The 13,437-nt window shown below is 58.3% G+C and overlaps 1 protein-coding gene across 2 annotated transcripts; it reads right to left on the bottom strand.

Annotated features, from left to right (window-relative positions):
• Positions 1-1,183: 1,183 nt before the first annotated feature.
• ZNF839 (zinc finger protein 839) lies at positions 1,184-12,795 on the bottom strand. Of its 2 annotated transcripts, XM_081086036.1 has the most exons (8): positions 12,474-12,795; positions 8,208-9,065; positions 7,702-7,866; positions 5,126-5,218; positions 4,400-4,549; positions 3,031-3,156; positions 2,765-2,883; positions 1,184-2,040 (listed from the first exon to the last, which is right to left on the bottom strand). In XM_081086036.1, exons 1-8 carry the CDS (start codon positions 12,666-12,668, stop codon positions 1,938-1,940), a joined length of 1,809 nt encoding a protein of 602 aa, XP_080942162.1. In that variant the 5' UTR covers positions 12,669-12,795; the 3' UTR covers positions 1,184-1,937. The 2 variants fall into 2 exon arrangements, with proteins under 2 accessions (XP_080942162.1, XP_080942163.1); XM_081086037.1 differs by lacking the exon at positions 2,765-2,883.
• Positions 12,796-13,437: the final 642 nt, after the last annotated feature.

The following is a 13,437-nucleotide window of genomic DNA, read 5'->3' on the forward strand; positions in this document are numbered from 1 at the left end:
GGGTGGGGAGGGGAGGGGGCCTGTGCCTCAGGGCCTGCAGGGGTGCAGTGCTGACCACAGCCGGGCACCATGAGAAGTGCTGGAAACAGTCCCTCGAGGCCCACGGGCCCCTACGCAGCACTCAGGGGCATGTGTACAGTCTGTGCTCTGAGGCCTCCATGCCCACTCCTAATTTCAGCCTCTAAACTGTAAGCATGCCCTAACTGGTTTGGCTCAGTGGATAGAGCACCGGCCTGCGGATTGAAGGGTCCCAGGTTCGATTCCGGTCACGGGCATGTACCTTGGTTGCGGGCACATCCCCAGTAGGGGGTGTGCAGGAGGCAGCTGATCGACGTTTCTCTCTCATCGATGTTTCTAGCTCTCTATCCCTCTCCCTTCCTCTCTGTAAAAAACCAAAAAATGTATTTAAAATAAATAAATAAATAAACTGTAAGCACTAGGTAGACAGGAGACAGTTCCTGATGAGGAGGGAATTCCGCTCCCTCTGCCCGCGTGGTGCTGTGAGGATGAAGCAGTGTAAAAGCTGGCTCGGGTTCGGGCCCGCCAACGCTGCCCGAGGAGCGACACAGGCTCCCCGAGCAGAGGCCTGTGGCTGCTGCCAGGGCCTCCTGTGCTTTCAACTACACGATGCAGCCAGGGCACTTTCATTCCATCGTGAAATTCACTGCCCACTTACATCCACAGTGAGGCTCATGCCCGGGTGACGTGAAGACGCACTGGGACATGCAGCAGAGCACCGTCCTATAAGTGGAAAGTAAGTGCGTGTCTGACCTGCTGTTGTGTGAGTTGCCCGACGGGCATCACAGGACGAGGGGCTCCACCTTTTCCGCTCACTCACCTCCATAAAACCAAGCAGAGACCCCTGCCCTCCTGCTTCCCAGCACAGTGCCGCCCGCCAGGAGGGCTCCTTTCCCGCCTGCTGGGGCTGGGGGGGAGGGGCTTTGCCGCCTGCTGGGGCCAGGGGGGGCTTTCCTGCCTGCTGGGGTGGGGGAAGCTGCGGATGGGCCCCTGCTGGGGAAAAGCAGCACATGGCCCTGGGGAAGGGCAGGCGTTGGGGAGCAGGGAGGGCACCCAGGGACGGTGAGTGGTGCTGAGAGGCAGATGGACCGCCCGGAGGAATTCATCACCAATACGCTGCGGCCACCACTGTGATGAGAAGGTAGAGAAAAAGGTAGGCGTGGGGTGGAAAGACATCATTCTTTATAAATAAAAGGCTCCTCGGTGTCAGTATTCACATTAGAAAAATAAACACGCCTTGAAATAGACCCTCTGCATAAAATCAGTCGGCTGTGTTCTGACTCCCTCTCGCCGGGAGGGCTCTGCGCCTCGGTCTCCGGAGGAAGCCCTCCCGGTGGGCCGGCTGCAGGGCAGGCTGCTCCGCTCAGGGCCGGTGGACAATGCCCGCCTCCCAGACACTACGGCGCCCGGAGGGGCCAGGACAGTCACGTGGGAAGACAACAGCTCCTGGCACCCGCTGGTGATCTCAAAGCCACGGCCTCACCCTCGGCGACGACGCTCTCCGGTTCCCTCTGGTCAGTGTGTGGCCGGGTCCTAAGGGCGACTGGTCCAAGCCCCGCACGGGGCCCGAGACCCACCGAGCAGACAGCGGAGGCCCGGCTGGGACACGGGCTGCAGGGACAAGACTCTCCGGCGGAGGGACCGCAGCCGCGTGAGCAGGGCCTCACCGGCCCTCCGGGGCTCCAGCCCCGCCAGGCAGCAGGGACGCACCCCTCCCGCGGACATGCAGCCTCCACGGAGTCCCCGCCGCCCAGGTCTGAAGAGGGTCCCTGCGCAGCCTCGGTGGGGCTCCCTGCGGCCGGCTCCGGGTCAGCACCCCGGCTGGGCTGTCCAGGCTGAGCGTGAAGGCCCGGCCCACTGACATCCCACGCAAGGGGGGGCTCCACACAGGCTCCTGGCTGCTACCCCGGCAAGCGCTCTCAGCTGCTGGCCCAGCCCGTGCTGCTGTCGCCCGCAGATCTCGGTGTGGTCTGGCCTTCCTCACGCCCGGGACAGGCGGTCCCATTGACTCCAGGGGCAAACCTTACGGCGAGGGAAACAGGAAGTCACCCGCGTGCTGTGTCATGGCCTGTGCGCTGCACTCATTGTCCAAACAGGCTGCCACGCGCATGTGCAGCAAAAGGAAAACATAAACTCCTGCTGCCTGGACGGGAGCTTCCCGGGACGGGCGGACGGACGGAGCCACGGGAGGAAGTGCAGCCCCGCGGGCAGGGAAGCTGGGTCCCGGGTCAGAGTTTTCCCTGTTCTCATGAATAAACCTGCCCACCCCCCTGCAGGATTAAGCAATGAGTTAGGAATGGAGAGGCCTCTTTAAATCAGACCGCACCAGCGGGCGGCCCTGCGAAGCTGGCTTGTAAGAGAGTTTCCCATGGTTCTCAACATGCCCAGGTTCAAGGTGCCCAACTAGGGCAGGACTGAAAGCCAGAATACGTCATGTTTGCAAGTGCTACATCTCGGCGGGCACTCGGAGCCCAGTCTCCGGAAAGCCTAGCCAGACTCGGGGGAGCCCTGGGCCCCTCCTGGCACACCACCCACCACCACACGGCGGCTCTTCATTTCAACACGGGACCCAAGAAAACCTCCAAGACCTCGAGATTCCTGGGGACGCATATGAGCAACAGAACGTGGGGAAGCCGAGATAAAGCTCTTGAGAAACCGGAGGGCAGGGCTCTCTTAAATGTGGCCACAGGGGCTCCGGCTGAAAAGCAGGCCTTTGAGTCACAGCCGTAACCACACAGCCTCTCACCCTTGCTGGCCGCCCGGGGACGTCCTCTGGCCGCCACTGCAGGCAGAAGCCTCGGGGGGCTCCTGGGGCAGAGCTGCCCTTCTGGGCCTTTTCGCTGAAGTCAGCGTCTCCCCTGTGGTCTAGGGAGAGCGGACAGTCAGCGGAAGGAAGGTGCAGGCGGCCGGTACCTCCCCTCCTGGAGCGGCGCAGGGAGTGAAGGCAAACCCAGCCGTCCGCACGCACGCCAGGCAGGCCCCGCCCCGCCCCGCCCCGCCCCACCGGCCCACCTCGTTCTCCCTCTTCGCCGGGCTGGCCTCCCGGCCGCTGCCCATGTGTCGGATGCCGTCGTCGTCGTCGGTGTGTGTTTCTTCCTTGCGCAGGAATTCCTCCGTGATTCCCAAGGACTCAGCCACCTGAGGAGCACAGGGTGTAGGACTGAAAGCCTGCCTCTGAGTCTGCGAAGTCCCTCTGTACAGCGAGGCGCCTTCTGAACAGGGAAAGTGAAGGTCAGTGTGAGGTGGAAGAGCTAGTGGTGAAATGCTGCTCCCAGAGCCAGAGCCGCTGGGTTAGCAGGTCAGGAGACACCAGCAAGGTTTTTAGTAAAATTTAAAATACTCTCTTTCGTGTCACCACAAGCTTAATAACGTTAGTCTGCTACCACGGCCGCTGTCTCACCACTGTGCCTCCTTTTCTGAATTCTCCCTGGTACTTCAGAAAAAGAATCCTAAAATAATAATAATAATAATAATAATAATAATAATCCTGCCTATTCCAGAACCACGTCTCCTTTCCCAGTCGGTGGACGGGACGTGGATTTGGGAGGCTGGGAACCCCTGGCTGGCCCTGGCAGCTGCCCATGTGGGACCACAGCCGCTGGAGGGGTGGGGGGATGAAGCCAGGTTCCACGTGAAGCAGCAGGTGTGAAGGTCATCGTGGACATCGGTCGGCATTTACGCACGGACCGTGGAGAGAACACCAAGAGCATGAGGGGGCGGCAGGGAAGCAAGGGCAGATCAAGGTCAGAGGAGAGGCCAGGGGTCGGCGAGTTTAGCATCCAGCGACCTGACAGTGTCCCCTGGCTAACAGTGTGGGACTTTGCGGGCCAGAGAACTGCTCCGGGGCATGGCAGTGGGATGAGGCGATTCTCCCTGACCACGTGGCACACGTCCTCGCAGCAAAGGCTTGTATCCACAAGAAAGCAAACCAGGGCATTTTCAAAAACATTTCTATCAGAAACAAACAAGCAAAAAACACACACAAAAAAGAAGTAAAAAACAAAACAAAAAACTGCATTTCTGTCAAGGACCCAAGATTGCTAAAGGCAATTTGATGACAATGACATTGAAATGAGAAATTTGTCAAAACAACCACAAGCAAGACCGTTGGGCTGTGTGTAACCCAAAAATCTACATAATGAAGGACCCTATTAACCGTGGCAGTGACTCTGACTCCGATCAGCGGGAGGAGAATCGCGATGGTGTGGACTTCCTGGAGCTTATCTGCATTTCCGAGTTCCCTGAAGACAGCATTCACCGCCTTCACGTGAAGAGAAAGAGTGACAGCGCGGCCGACAGTGCCCACGTCACCACGGAAATGCACGTTCTCCTGCAGAACCGCTCGTCCTCCGAGCAGAGCGCTTCCCAGCGGGACCCTTACCTCTGGATCCTTTATTTCCAGGGGCTCCTGAGATCGCGGGCTGGGGCCACGGAGGTAATCCTGACACATTTTTTTAACCATCTGATGCAACTCTTCAAACTCCTTGTACACGGCTGGGAACAAAGGCTGTGCTAGATGACCTTTCTCAACCTTAATGAAGATAAAAAGGAAGACGTTGAGACCGGAGGCAATGAGAGGGAAAATACAGAAGGACGTGTCGAGGGAAGGAGATGGGTTCCTCGGCCCTCGCCGAGGCGTCCCCCGTAGGCGTTCCCTTCCCTGCCCAGGGCTGCACGAGTGGGCCTGGAGCAAAGGGGACATAGAAAGGCCTGCGGGGGGCCTCCTCTCCCTGGCACTGCTGGGAGGTGTGCGGTGTGGGTGCAGGAGCCCAGGCGCAGCATCAGAGTGGGCTCGCCAGGGCCCAGAGCCCGGCTTGGAGGTACCCAGCGTGGGGGAGTCCAGAGTGGAGGAAGCCAGGGAGGGAGGGTGGGTAGGTGGGTAGGTGGGTGCTGGGGCCGTGTGCCGCCAGGGTTTGCTGCTACCCCCTCGGTGCCTCCCGCAGAAGCTAAAGCTGCCCGGGGAGACCAGGGCCTCCGGCAGCACCAGCAGCCTCACCAGCTCTGTCCAGAGGGAAAGGACCACAGAAGGCCTGGCTCCTAACCTAACGTGAAGGACACCTTTCTAAATGGCCCCTGGTCATCCCCTGGACCGTGCAGGAACACTCGCCTTCGTCAGCAGAAATTCATACACGGTCACGGCCTGGGCCAGCCGGGGCAGAGCCAACTCCATGAGGTCCTCGAGCGCACACTGCTGCAGAACCTACCAGAAGAGAGCGACTGACATCTTTGAAAGCCCACAAGAATCTCCCATTAGCCAACAAGCTGCTGCAACAAAGAACATAGAAGGCAGAAAGGTCCCTCAAATCTCAGTGATGAAGCCACTCTACACTACGAACACTCTGCTTTGTTAACTCTCTCGCTTGTTCCCCATGAACAAAATCCTGAGATCCACCTGGATTCAGAGCCTGACTCCCCGACAGCCCTGAGTGCGGAGTGGATACGAGTTCTGGATAACGACATGGTGACGGGGAGACGCGCTCCCTTCTCTCCAGGGCTCCAGGCTCACCAGCCTGAGAAGAACAGGCACAGAAATCCCAAGGCAGCCAGTCAGGGCCCCACCAAAGCACAGGTGGGAGAGGAAGAGGACCAGGTGACAGGCAGGCAGGGCGGGGGTGGTGGCGGGGGGGGGGGGGGGGGGGCGCGGTATCTGGGAGGCAGCAGGGAGGGTGCAGTCCGCAGGGCTGAGTGACCGCTGGAAGAGGAGGGGTGCGTGAGGGGGAAAGGAGAGCCATGGGTGCTCTGGGTGCCCGGCTGAGCTCTGGGCAGACCTGGCTAGGTGGGTGGGACAGGAACCAGCTGTGGGACATTTGGAATCGAGGCTGAAGCGCCAGAGAGGTCTGAACAGGAGGAACCGACATGGGAGCCAGCAGGGGAGCGCGGGTCGAGACACAGGGGGATGGACAAGGGCAGCCAGGGCAGCAATACGGTGGCGGAAGCGGAGAGCCCTAGAGACAGGAAGGCCCCGAGGCTCAGGGAGGACATGGGCTCAGGGAGGCTGGGGAGCCATCAGCGGAGCCAGTGGCTCAGGAAAGTCACAAAAGCAAAAGGAAGACCTTCCTCTGCGGGACCGGGTGTTTAACTATGACTAAGCCCTTTGGTGACAATGACATTGTACACGGCTGGGAACAGAGGCCGTGCAAAGCCCTTAGAGAAATGACCAGCTGGTTTCCAGCACTCGGGAGGTGTGGGTGGAGGGAAAGTGGGCGTCGTCTCGCCACACCTGGCCAACAGCAGCCAGGCACCTCCTCCTTCTCTGGCAACTGTCCCAGGCCGGTGTGGCTGTCATCTTTCCCCGAGTGGGGTGTCTCTCGCGCACACTGTCCCCCCCACACCCAGGACAGGCCTGGTTCGTGCAGGCAGCAGCGTGTGCTCGAGCGCCCGGTTCAGAGGGCCTCTCTGCGAGTCAGGGTGCGGTCAGCAGTCCTCAGCGTCCGTGCCACCTCGCTAACGTGAAGGACCACCGTGTTCGAGTCCCCATCACACGGAGCAGACAGGCCGTGCGTGGACACCAAACACCCTAGATCCAGGTTCCAGACCTGCCACCCCAGGGGACCTGTGCGCGGTGCAGCCTCTGCAGTCTCAGCTCCTCACTGTTAAGCGAGGTAACCACCGTCAGGGACCGTGAGGGGAGCGCACAGGAACTCCGCACGGGCCGGGGCCGCGGCTGGGCTGTGCAGAGGGCCTAACCCGGTGGTGGAGGCTAATTGACGCTAACGAGTGAGTCAAGCCAAGGACTACCTCACCTCCTACTCCTGGACATGTCACCCGGATTAATGAACAAGCCCCCACCCCCACCCCCCCCAAGCCAGTTCACCAGGGCTCGCATTTCCCGCTAGAACCGTAACCTCACGGAGCTCTCTAGGAAGCCACTTCCTGTGAAACCACTTCCTCCCCTGTGTGTGGAGACGGTGTCTCGCTGACTGGCCTCGCGCTCTCTTGCTGGCTCTCACTTCCCTTAAGACATCCATCCATCCGCCGTGACCAGGCAAATACATGCGTCCTGGCCAAAGGCAACTTGAGTGAGTCCCACTTTTCCCAGTTAGTCCAGCTAGATTCAGTGCACTGCCCTGGCTGGTGTGGCTCAGTGGACAGAGCGTTGGCCTGCGGACTGAAGGCTCCCAGGTTTGATTCTGGTCAGGGCACATGCCCGGGTTGCGGGCTCCATCCCCAGTGGGGGGCGTGCAGGAGGCAGCTGATCAATGATTCTCTATCATCATTGATGTTTCTACCTCGCCCTCTCCCTTCCTCTCTGAAATCAATAAAAATATTTTTTAAAAAGAAGATAAATAAATAAGTTCCGTACACCTTCTTTCCGGGCTGGGTTGGAGATTCCCGGACTCAAAACCTGAAACATGCTTTTATATCTTGCAACTTATGACAGTAACAACCGCAAAAACTCCTTCTGTTGTTTTCTGAATGGCTTCCATGAAAACACGGGTATAATTTTCCAAAACGTATAAAGACAAACAGCCCTTGCTGTAGGTAAGACCCTCTGGTCCGTTCAGACAGGTAAACCTGAATGGTTCTAAGTGAACAGCCTGGAATTAACTGCGGGCTCCAGTCAAGTGCACTCCAGGTGAACTGCCTACCGACCTGGGTACTTTACGTTCCAATTCAGGAGCCCAATAGCGAACGGCCACATTCCACGCCAAACAGGTCTCACCGCATGTGAGAGCGACGTACCTCCTGGAGCCGGGCTCTGCTCCTGGCAGCTCGGCTCTGGCCCGCGGGGGCGGGGGCGTAGCCCCTTTCAGGTCCGGGGCGTCTCTCTGATTCCCAAAGGGCTGAGTAACGTCCATCTGCTGGTTCCGTCACCAGCGCTGCTTCCCCTTCCATAGGCTGACCGTTCTAGAGGGTGTTGGGAGGGGCAACAAGGGGAGAGGAGGCGCCCAGGTGTCACTGCCAATGTCCCAGGAGGCACCGTGGGCCGCTGCCCCCAATCCCGACCTTTCCCAAGACGCGCTGTCAGCTGGAGTGCGCTGCACGCAGCCCGATGACCACGCCGAGGACCTGGCTGTGCCGGACAGACACCTCCCTTCCCCGGCAGCAGGCCCACAAGGTGGGTCTCAGATCTCCCAACAAGAGGACTTGGTTCTGCTTGAGCCTCTGCCTGAACCCCTCGAACACCATGAAGGCTACTTTAAGGGTGACGGCAGCAACAGGACACTGCCACCAGACAGAAAGCTCACCTGCAGGCCTCCCCGAGCTGACGGGGCCCCTTCCGCACTCAGAGGAGCTGGTGTGGACGGTCCCGGGGGCGTGGGGCCACGGGGCCTGCCCTCCGCACAGCCCCGGGCCATGCTCCCCTTGGCTTCCTCAGACAGCAACGGCTCCGGCTGGGGCTGGCCGTGGCCCGGCTGGAGTTTAAAGTGCCGGGCCAGTCCCCCCTTCCCTATGTACGACTTCCCACACGTCTGACACCTGAAGGCTCTGGGCCGCAGGGAGCTGCTCGGCAAGTCAAAGAGCGCCTGCTTGTCCCTCTGCTCCTCCTCCTCTTCCACACCCAGTTCTGAATAATCGTCTGAGTCGGACGGGTGGCTGTCGGCCAAATCCTCCATCCGTATGAATTTATAATCTTTGGCTTTATACCTGGGAGGTCGAGATATCCGCCCAGAACGTGTTTTCACTTTGAAAGGTTTTTTTAGTTTCTCAGTGTGTTTTGTATCCAAGTTGGAAATAAATAAATTTGCTGAACTGGATGAAACAGATGTTACTGCTGGCTGGTCGGAGGTTGACTGAGGGGCCGACGTGGCGCCGAGTCCATTTGGCGCCTGGGGGGCCACAAGTCTCACCGCAGGGACCGGCTGGAGGGCGGGCAGTGGCCTCTGGAGCAGCACCTGGACAGGAGGCTGCAGCCGGGCGCTCAGGAGGGGCTGTGCCCTGGGCAGCCGAGGGCTGGCGACGCTGAGCCCCAACACGCGGCAGTGCCTCCCGGGCGGCTGGCTCGGCCAGGCTGTCCTGGGATGGACGGTGGCCAGCTGGGGCTTCGGCCCTTCCTGACCTTTCGTTTCTCCAGACGTTACCGTGACACAGATGGTTTCCAGTTGCTTTAAAAAGAAAAGAAGCATTTAGCTTATCAATGTTTCTGCAATTTTGCTCTCATCTTAAATCCACCATGGACATTTTTTCTACGTTATAAAATGCACCCCGGCCGCCGTGGCCGAGTTGTTGGGCATCGTCCCGTGCACCGAAAGGCTGCCGGTTCAATTCCCGGTCAGGGTGCACGCCAGGTGCTGGGCTCGATCCCTGGTCGGGGGTGTGCAAGCAGCAACCAATCAATGTTTTAGTCTCACATTGATGTTTCTCTCTTTCTCTTTCCCTCCCTCTCTAATTATCAATAAAAAATCTTCAAAAAAATAAAATTATGCCCGACCAGCATGGCTCAGTGGTTGAGTGGTAACCTATAAACCAGGAGGTCACGGTTCAATGCCTGGTCAGGGCACATGCCCGGGTTGCGGGCTCCATTCCCAGGTTGCAGGCCCCATTCCCAGTGTGGGGCAGGAGGCAGCCAATCAATGATTCTCTCTAGTCATTGCCGTTTCGATCTCTCTCCCTTTTCCTTCCTCTCTGAAATCAATAAAAATGTATGAAAAAATAAAATTATAAAATGCATCTCAAAAATCTATGTAATAAAAAAAAAGTCTATGTAATATAGGGTGTCCCAAAAAACGTATACACACACTTTGAATAATTATAAAAGCAGTGCTTATTCAAATACATTTCATTCTTGAAATGGAGCCGTCACCTGTTAAAATGTGTAGTTTTGGGGACAGGCTGCATAGCTGTACCGTTTATAGTGATGTTTCTGAACCTTTCTCACCAAGTGATACATTTTGTCACATCCACAGGTTAGTGTGGAAGCATTTGCACACTAAGAAATAGAAGTGCGTGCGCCAAACCCTATTGTTTTAGAACGACCACAGCACAAACATGGCCTAAATTTTTGATCTGCTATGGCCACTGGTTTCCCATGTGGTTGTCACGTTCATTTCATCGAGCAGACTTTCTGAGTCCCTCTGGGCGCCAGCGTACACATCGGCAAAGCCCTGCCTCCCCGGAGGAGGCGGGTAGTTAGTCCCCTGCCTGCCCCAGTCGCCTGCAGACGAGCTGAGCGGGACCTCCTGCCCTGTTATCTGTACTTTCAACAGCTCCACTGATTCTGAAGGCAGAGAGGTTCCCTAAGGAATGCAGACAGGAAAGCAATGCCACCCGCCACCGTGGGGCAACTGGGGCAGTGACTCCCAGGAGTGGGTGGCTTCCCAGAAGAGATGACCTCTGGGGTGGGGGGTGGGGATGGGGGGCCCTGGAGGCTGAGTAGAATTTTTGCAGGTGGGAAGGTATTCCAGGTGTAAGAAAAACAGGGCGCGGCTATTAGAGGAAGCTAGCAGTGTTTCTGCGGGGCAGGAACGGGAGGGCCGGGAACAGCCCGACCCGTGGGTGTGTGTCCACTGGGGCTGTGCCTTCCGATCCGCACCACCCCACAGAGAACCCCCTTCTCTAAATGCACCCCCCGGCATGCGCTCCTCTTCCGCACGTTCACCGGCACCCCCTCCCAATCTAGTGCGGACACCACCTCTTCCTCTAATGCATTTGGCCCTTCCCCTGTGCCTACAGCTTTCTTTTCTTTAAATATGTTTTTATTGCTTTTAGAGAGAGAGGGGAAGGGAGAAGGATAGAGAGAGAACCATGTGCCCTGGCCGGGAATCGATCCAGTGACCTCTTGGTTCATGGGTTGATGCTCAGCCACTGAGCATCACCGGCAGTGTCCTCTAGCTCTCCGACTGTGATCAGAAGTTTGAGTCCCGTTTTACCTCCCTGGTTAGATTATTGCCTCCTTAGGGGCCAGGGGCACATCTTGTTTGCCTCTGTGGCCTCCGTGGCGCAGCTGGTGCTCCAAGAGTATTAGCTGAACAGGCCGCACAATTCCATTATTGTGATTCCAGGTAGAATTTATATCCTCCCTTGAAATATTAATGTTTATTGCATATAACATTATTATATTTAAAATAATTTTTCTTGAAATATGAAAAAATATTTTTTAAAAACCACACACACACACACACACAAAGAATTTATATCCTTCCAATTAGAGGAGCTACAGAACACAATCGCGCCTCCTAACTGCAGTTTGCTTTCATGTGGTGGGAAATGCCATTTCTGGACTCTTTCCTAAGCTGTCACACCAAACCCAAAAGGCTGTGGCCACATTCAACAGGCCCTGGAGGGCAGCCACACGCAGGGGACCCTGGGCACAGTCACCGAACCTCTCTGAGCCTGTTGCTGGTCTGTACACGCTGTTACAAACCCTTGCGTGCGGCTGCTGAGCGCCACACTGTGCGCAGCACGGGGCCAGGCAGGGAGCGGTGTGTGCAGGCGACAGCCACCCTCACCCTCTGACTGCTCAGACGTGCTGTGTCCCGCGCATGCAGGAGGAAGCAGTTTGGGCAGAATCGTCCTTGTCTTCTCCAACTTTAGCTAGACAACTCTCCAGGGTCGATGCGGAAGTGGGTACAGCTCCAAGAAGCCGAAATCACCGGGTGCGGGGAGGGGACCTCGACCATGAGGACTGTCCATTCTGTTCTCTGCCCACCTGGAGGAAGAAGCGCCTGGGGAAGCTGGGATGAGGGGCGGCTGTCATTCACGGCCCAGTGCTGAAAGGGGACCTGGGCTTCAGGGGCTACAAGACCCTGTTTCATTCCCCACCTCCCTACTAACCAAGAGCCTGGCACCCTGGAAAGGATGCCGCTGGGAAAGGCGGTTTTGTGGTATATTTTTTGCATATTTCATGCATGAAGGGTATGGCAGGCGCTGTGCTGAGCACTGAGTTACAAATCCAGGCGCTACTACTGCAGGGCGCCAAGTCCGCACCCCCCATCACCACGCACCTAACTCTGCCGGCCAGAGGTTGAGCATCGACCTAGGAGCCTGGAGGTCACGGTTCCAGCCCCAGAAAGGGGCCGATCAATGATTCTCTCTCATTACTGATGCTTCTATCTCTCCCCCGCCTCTGCCTTCCTCTCCGAAATCAATAAAAAATATACTTTTTAACAAAAAAATGTACTTAATTCTGTCCTGAGTCTCAGCAGCTGCCACCGGAAAAGTTCTCGGCGTTGGCTCCTGGGAATCCACCCGGGTCTCTCGCTACCGCGGCCCCTGCGGCTCCCCCAGCACCTGCCGGGGAGCGCCCGCCGGGTGTCCCGGTGACGCTCGTCCGCGGAAGCGCCCGTAAGAGCGCAGTGAACGGCGAGGCCTGCGGCGGCGCTGGCGGCCGGGCGGCGGGAGGGCCCGGCGCGGGCGAGGCTCCCGGCCAGGCGCGTCGGGAGCTGCCAACCCCGGCGGAGACGGCGGGGGGTGGGGGCGAGCCGTCCCCGGGAGGCCAGCGCGGGGACCCTGAGTCTGGCCAGGCGGACGTGGCCTCCCCGGCCCCGTTCCCCACGTCCCTCCCGGCGCCTCACCTGGGGCGGCAGCGGGCGCGGCGGGCGCGCGAGCTGGGCGCGGGGACCCGGCTGCGGGGCGGCCCGCGGGACGGAGGGCGGCGGCTGCGCCTGGGCCACCTGCTCCAGGACCTGCCGCAGCTGATCGGGGCCCAGCGGGGCCAGGCGCGCGGCGCTGCCGCTCCGGCCCGGGGCCCCGGGCTCGGACCCCGCCATGGCGTCCGACGCGGGGACTCGAACCGGGGTCGCCGGGCGACGGCGGCTCAGACTCGCCTCACGGGAAAGGAGCGGCTACGAGTGCCGGGCGGGCCCAGAAGCCTCGGAAGGCGACCGCGAAGGGATACGTCGGTGGGCGGGGCGTAGGGTCGCTCCGCCCCCTCTGGTGGCCCCGCCCCCTCACCACGACAGAACCAGCCGGCCACGCCTGTCTGTCAAGGACTGACCTCACCTTCAGGGGTCACGTCCGGCAGCTTTTGAAACCTGTCGGGCAAGAAAAACTTTTCCTCTTCCCATTTTGGTTCGGCTTTTAAGGGCCTGCAAATTAAACCGACAAAAGACAAGTTAATTAGAGAAAAGACAAAATGCAACCGTGTTTTTATTCATGTACCTGCCAGAATTCACAGGAAAATAAAAGTGACTCAAAGAGGCAGTTAGAGTGTGGGCTGTACACTCTTACCAGAGGAAGGAGGGAGAGGGGGCGCCCGGGGAAATGGGGCTGTTGGGAAGGTGAATAGGCCCTTCCCTGCAGTAGGTGGGGCGATGATAGCTTGTGAAATGCGTTTAGGTGTCCTGAGTTAGTCTTTCCTGATTGCTCCCAGGGAAGGCGGTTTATGACAGTCGCATTCTTCTGCGTTCTTTTTGGAAGGCTCTGCTTTTTTAGGCAGAAAGGACTGCTCAGGAATTCAAATGCCTTTTGCTCAAAATGTTTTTTATGTCACAGAGGCATATTCTGGACCCCTTCAGGCCTCGTTCAGGAAAGTGTGCG

The sequence above is a fragment of the Myotis nattereri genome (assembly GCF_964212035.1).
Source record: "Myotis nattereri genome assembly, chromosome: 1".
In the NCBI taxonomy this organism is placed as follows: domain Eukaryota; kingdom Metazoa; phylum Chordata; class Mammalia; order Chiroptera; family Vespertilionidae; genus Myotis; species Myotis nattereri.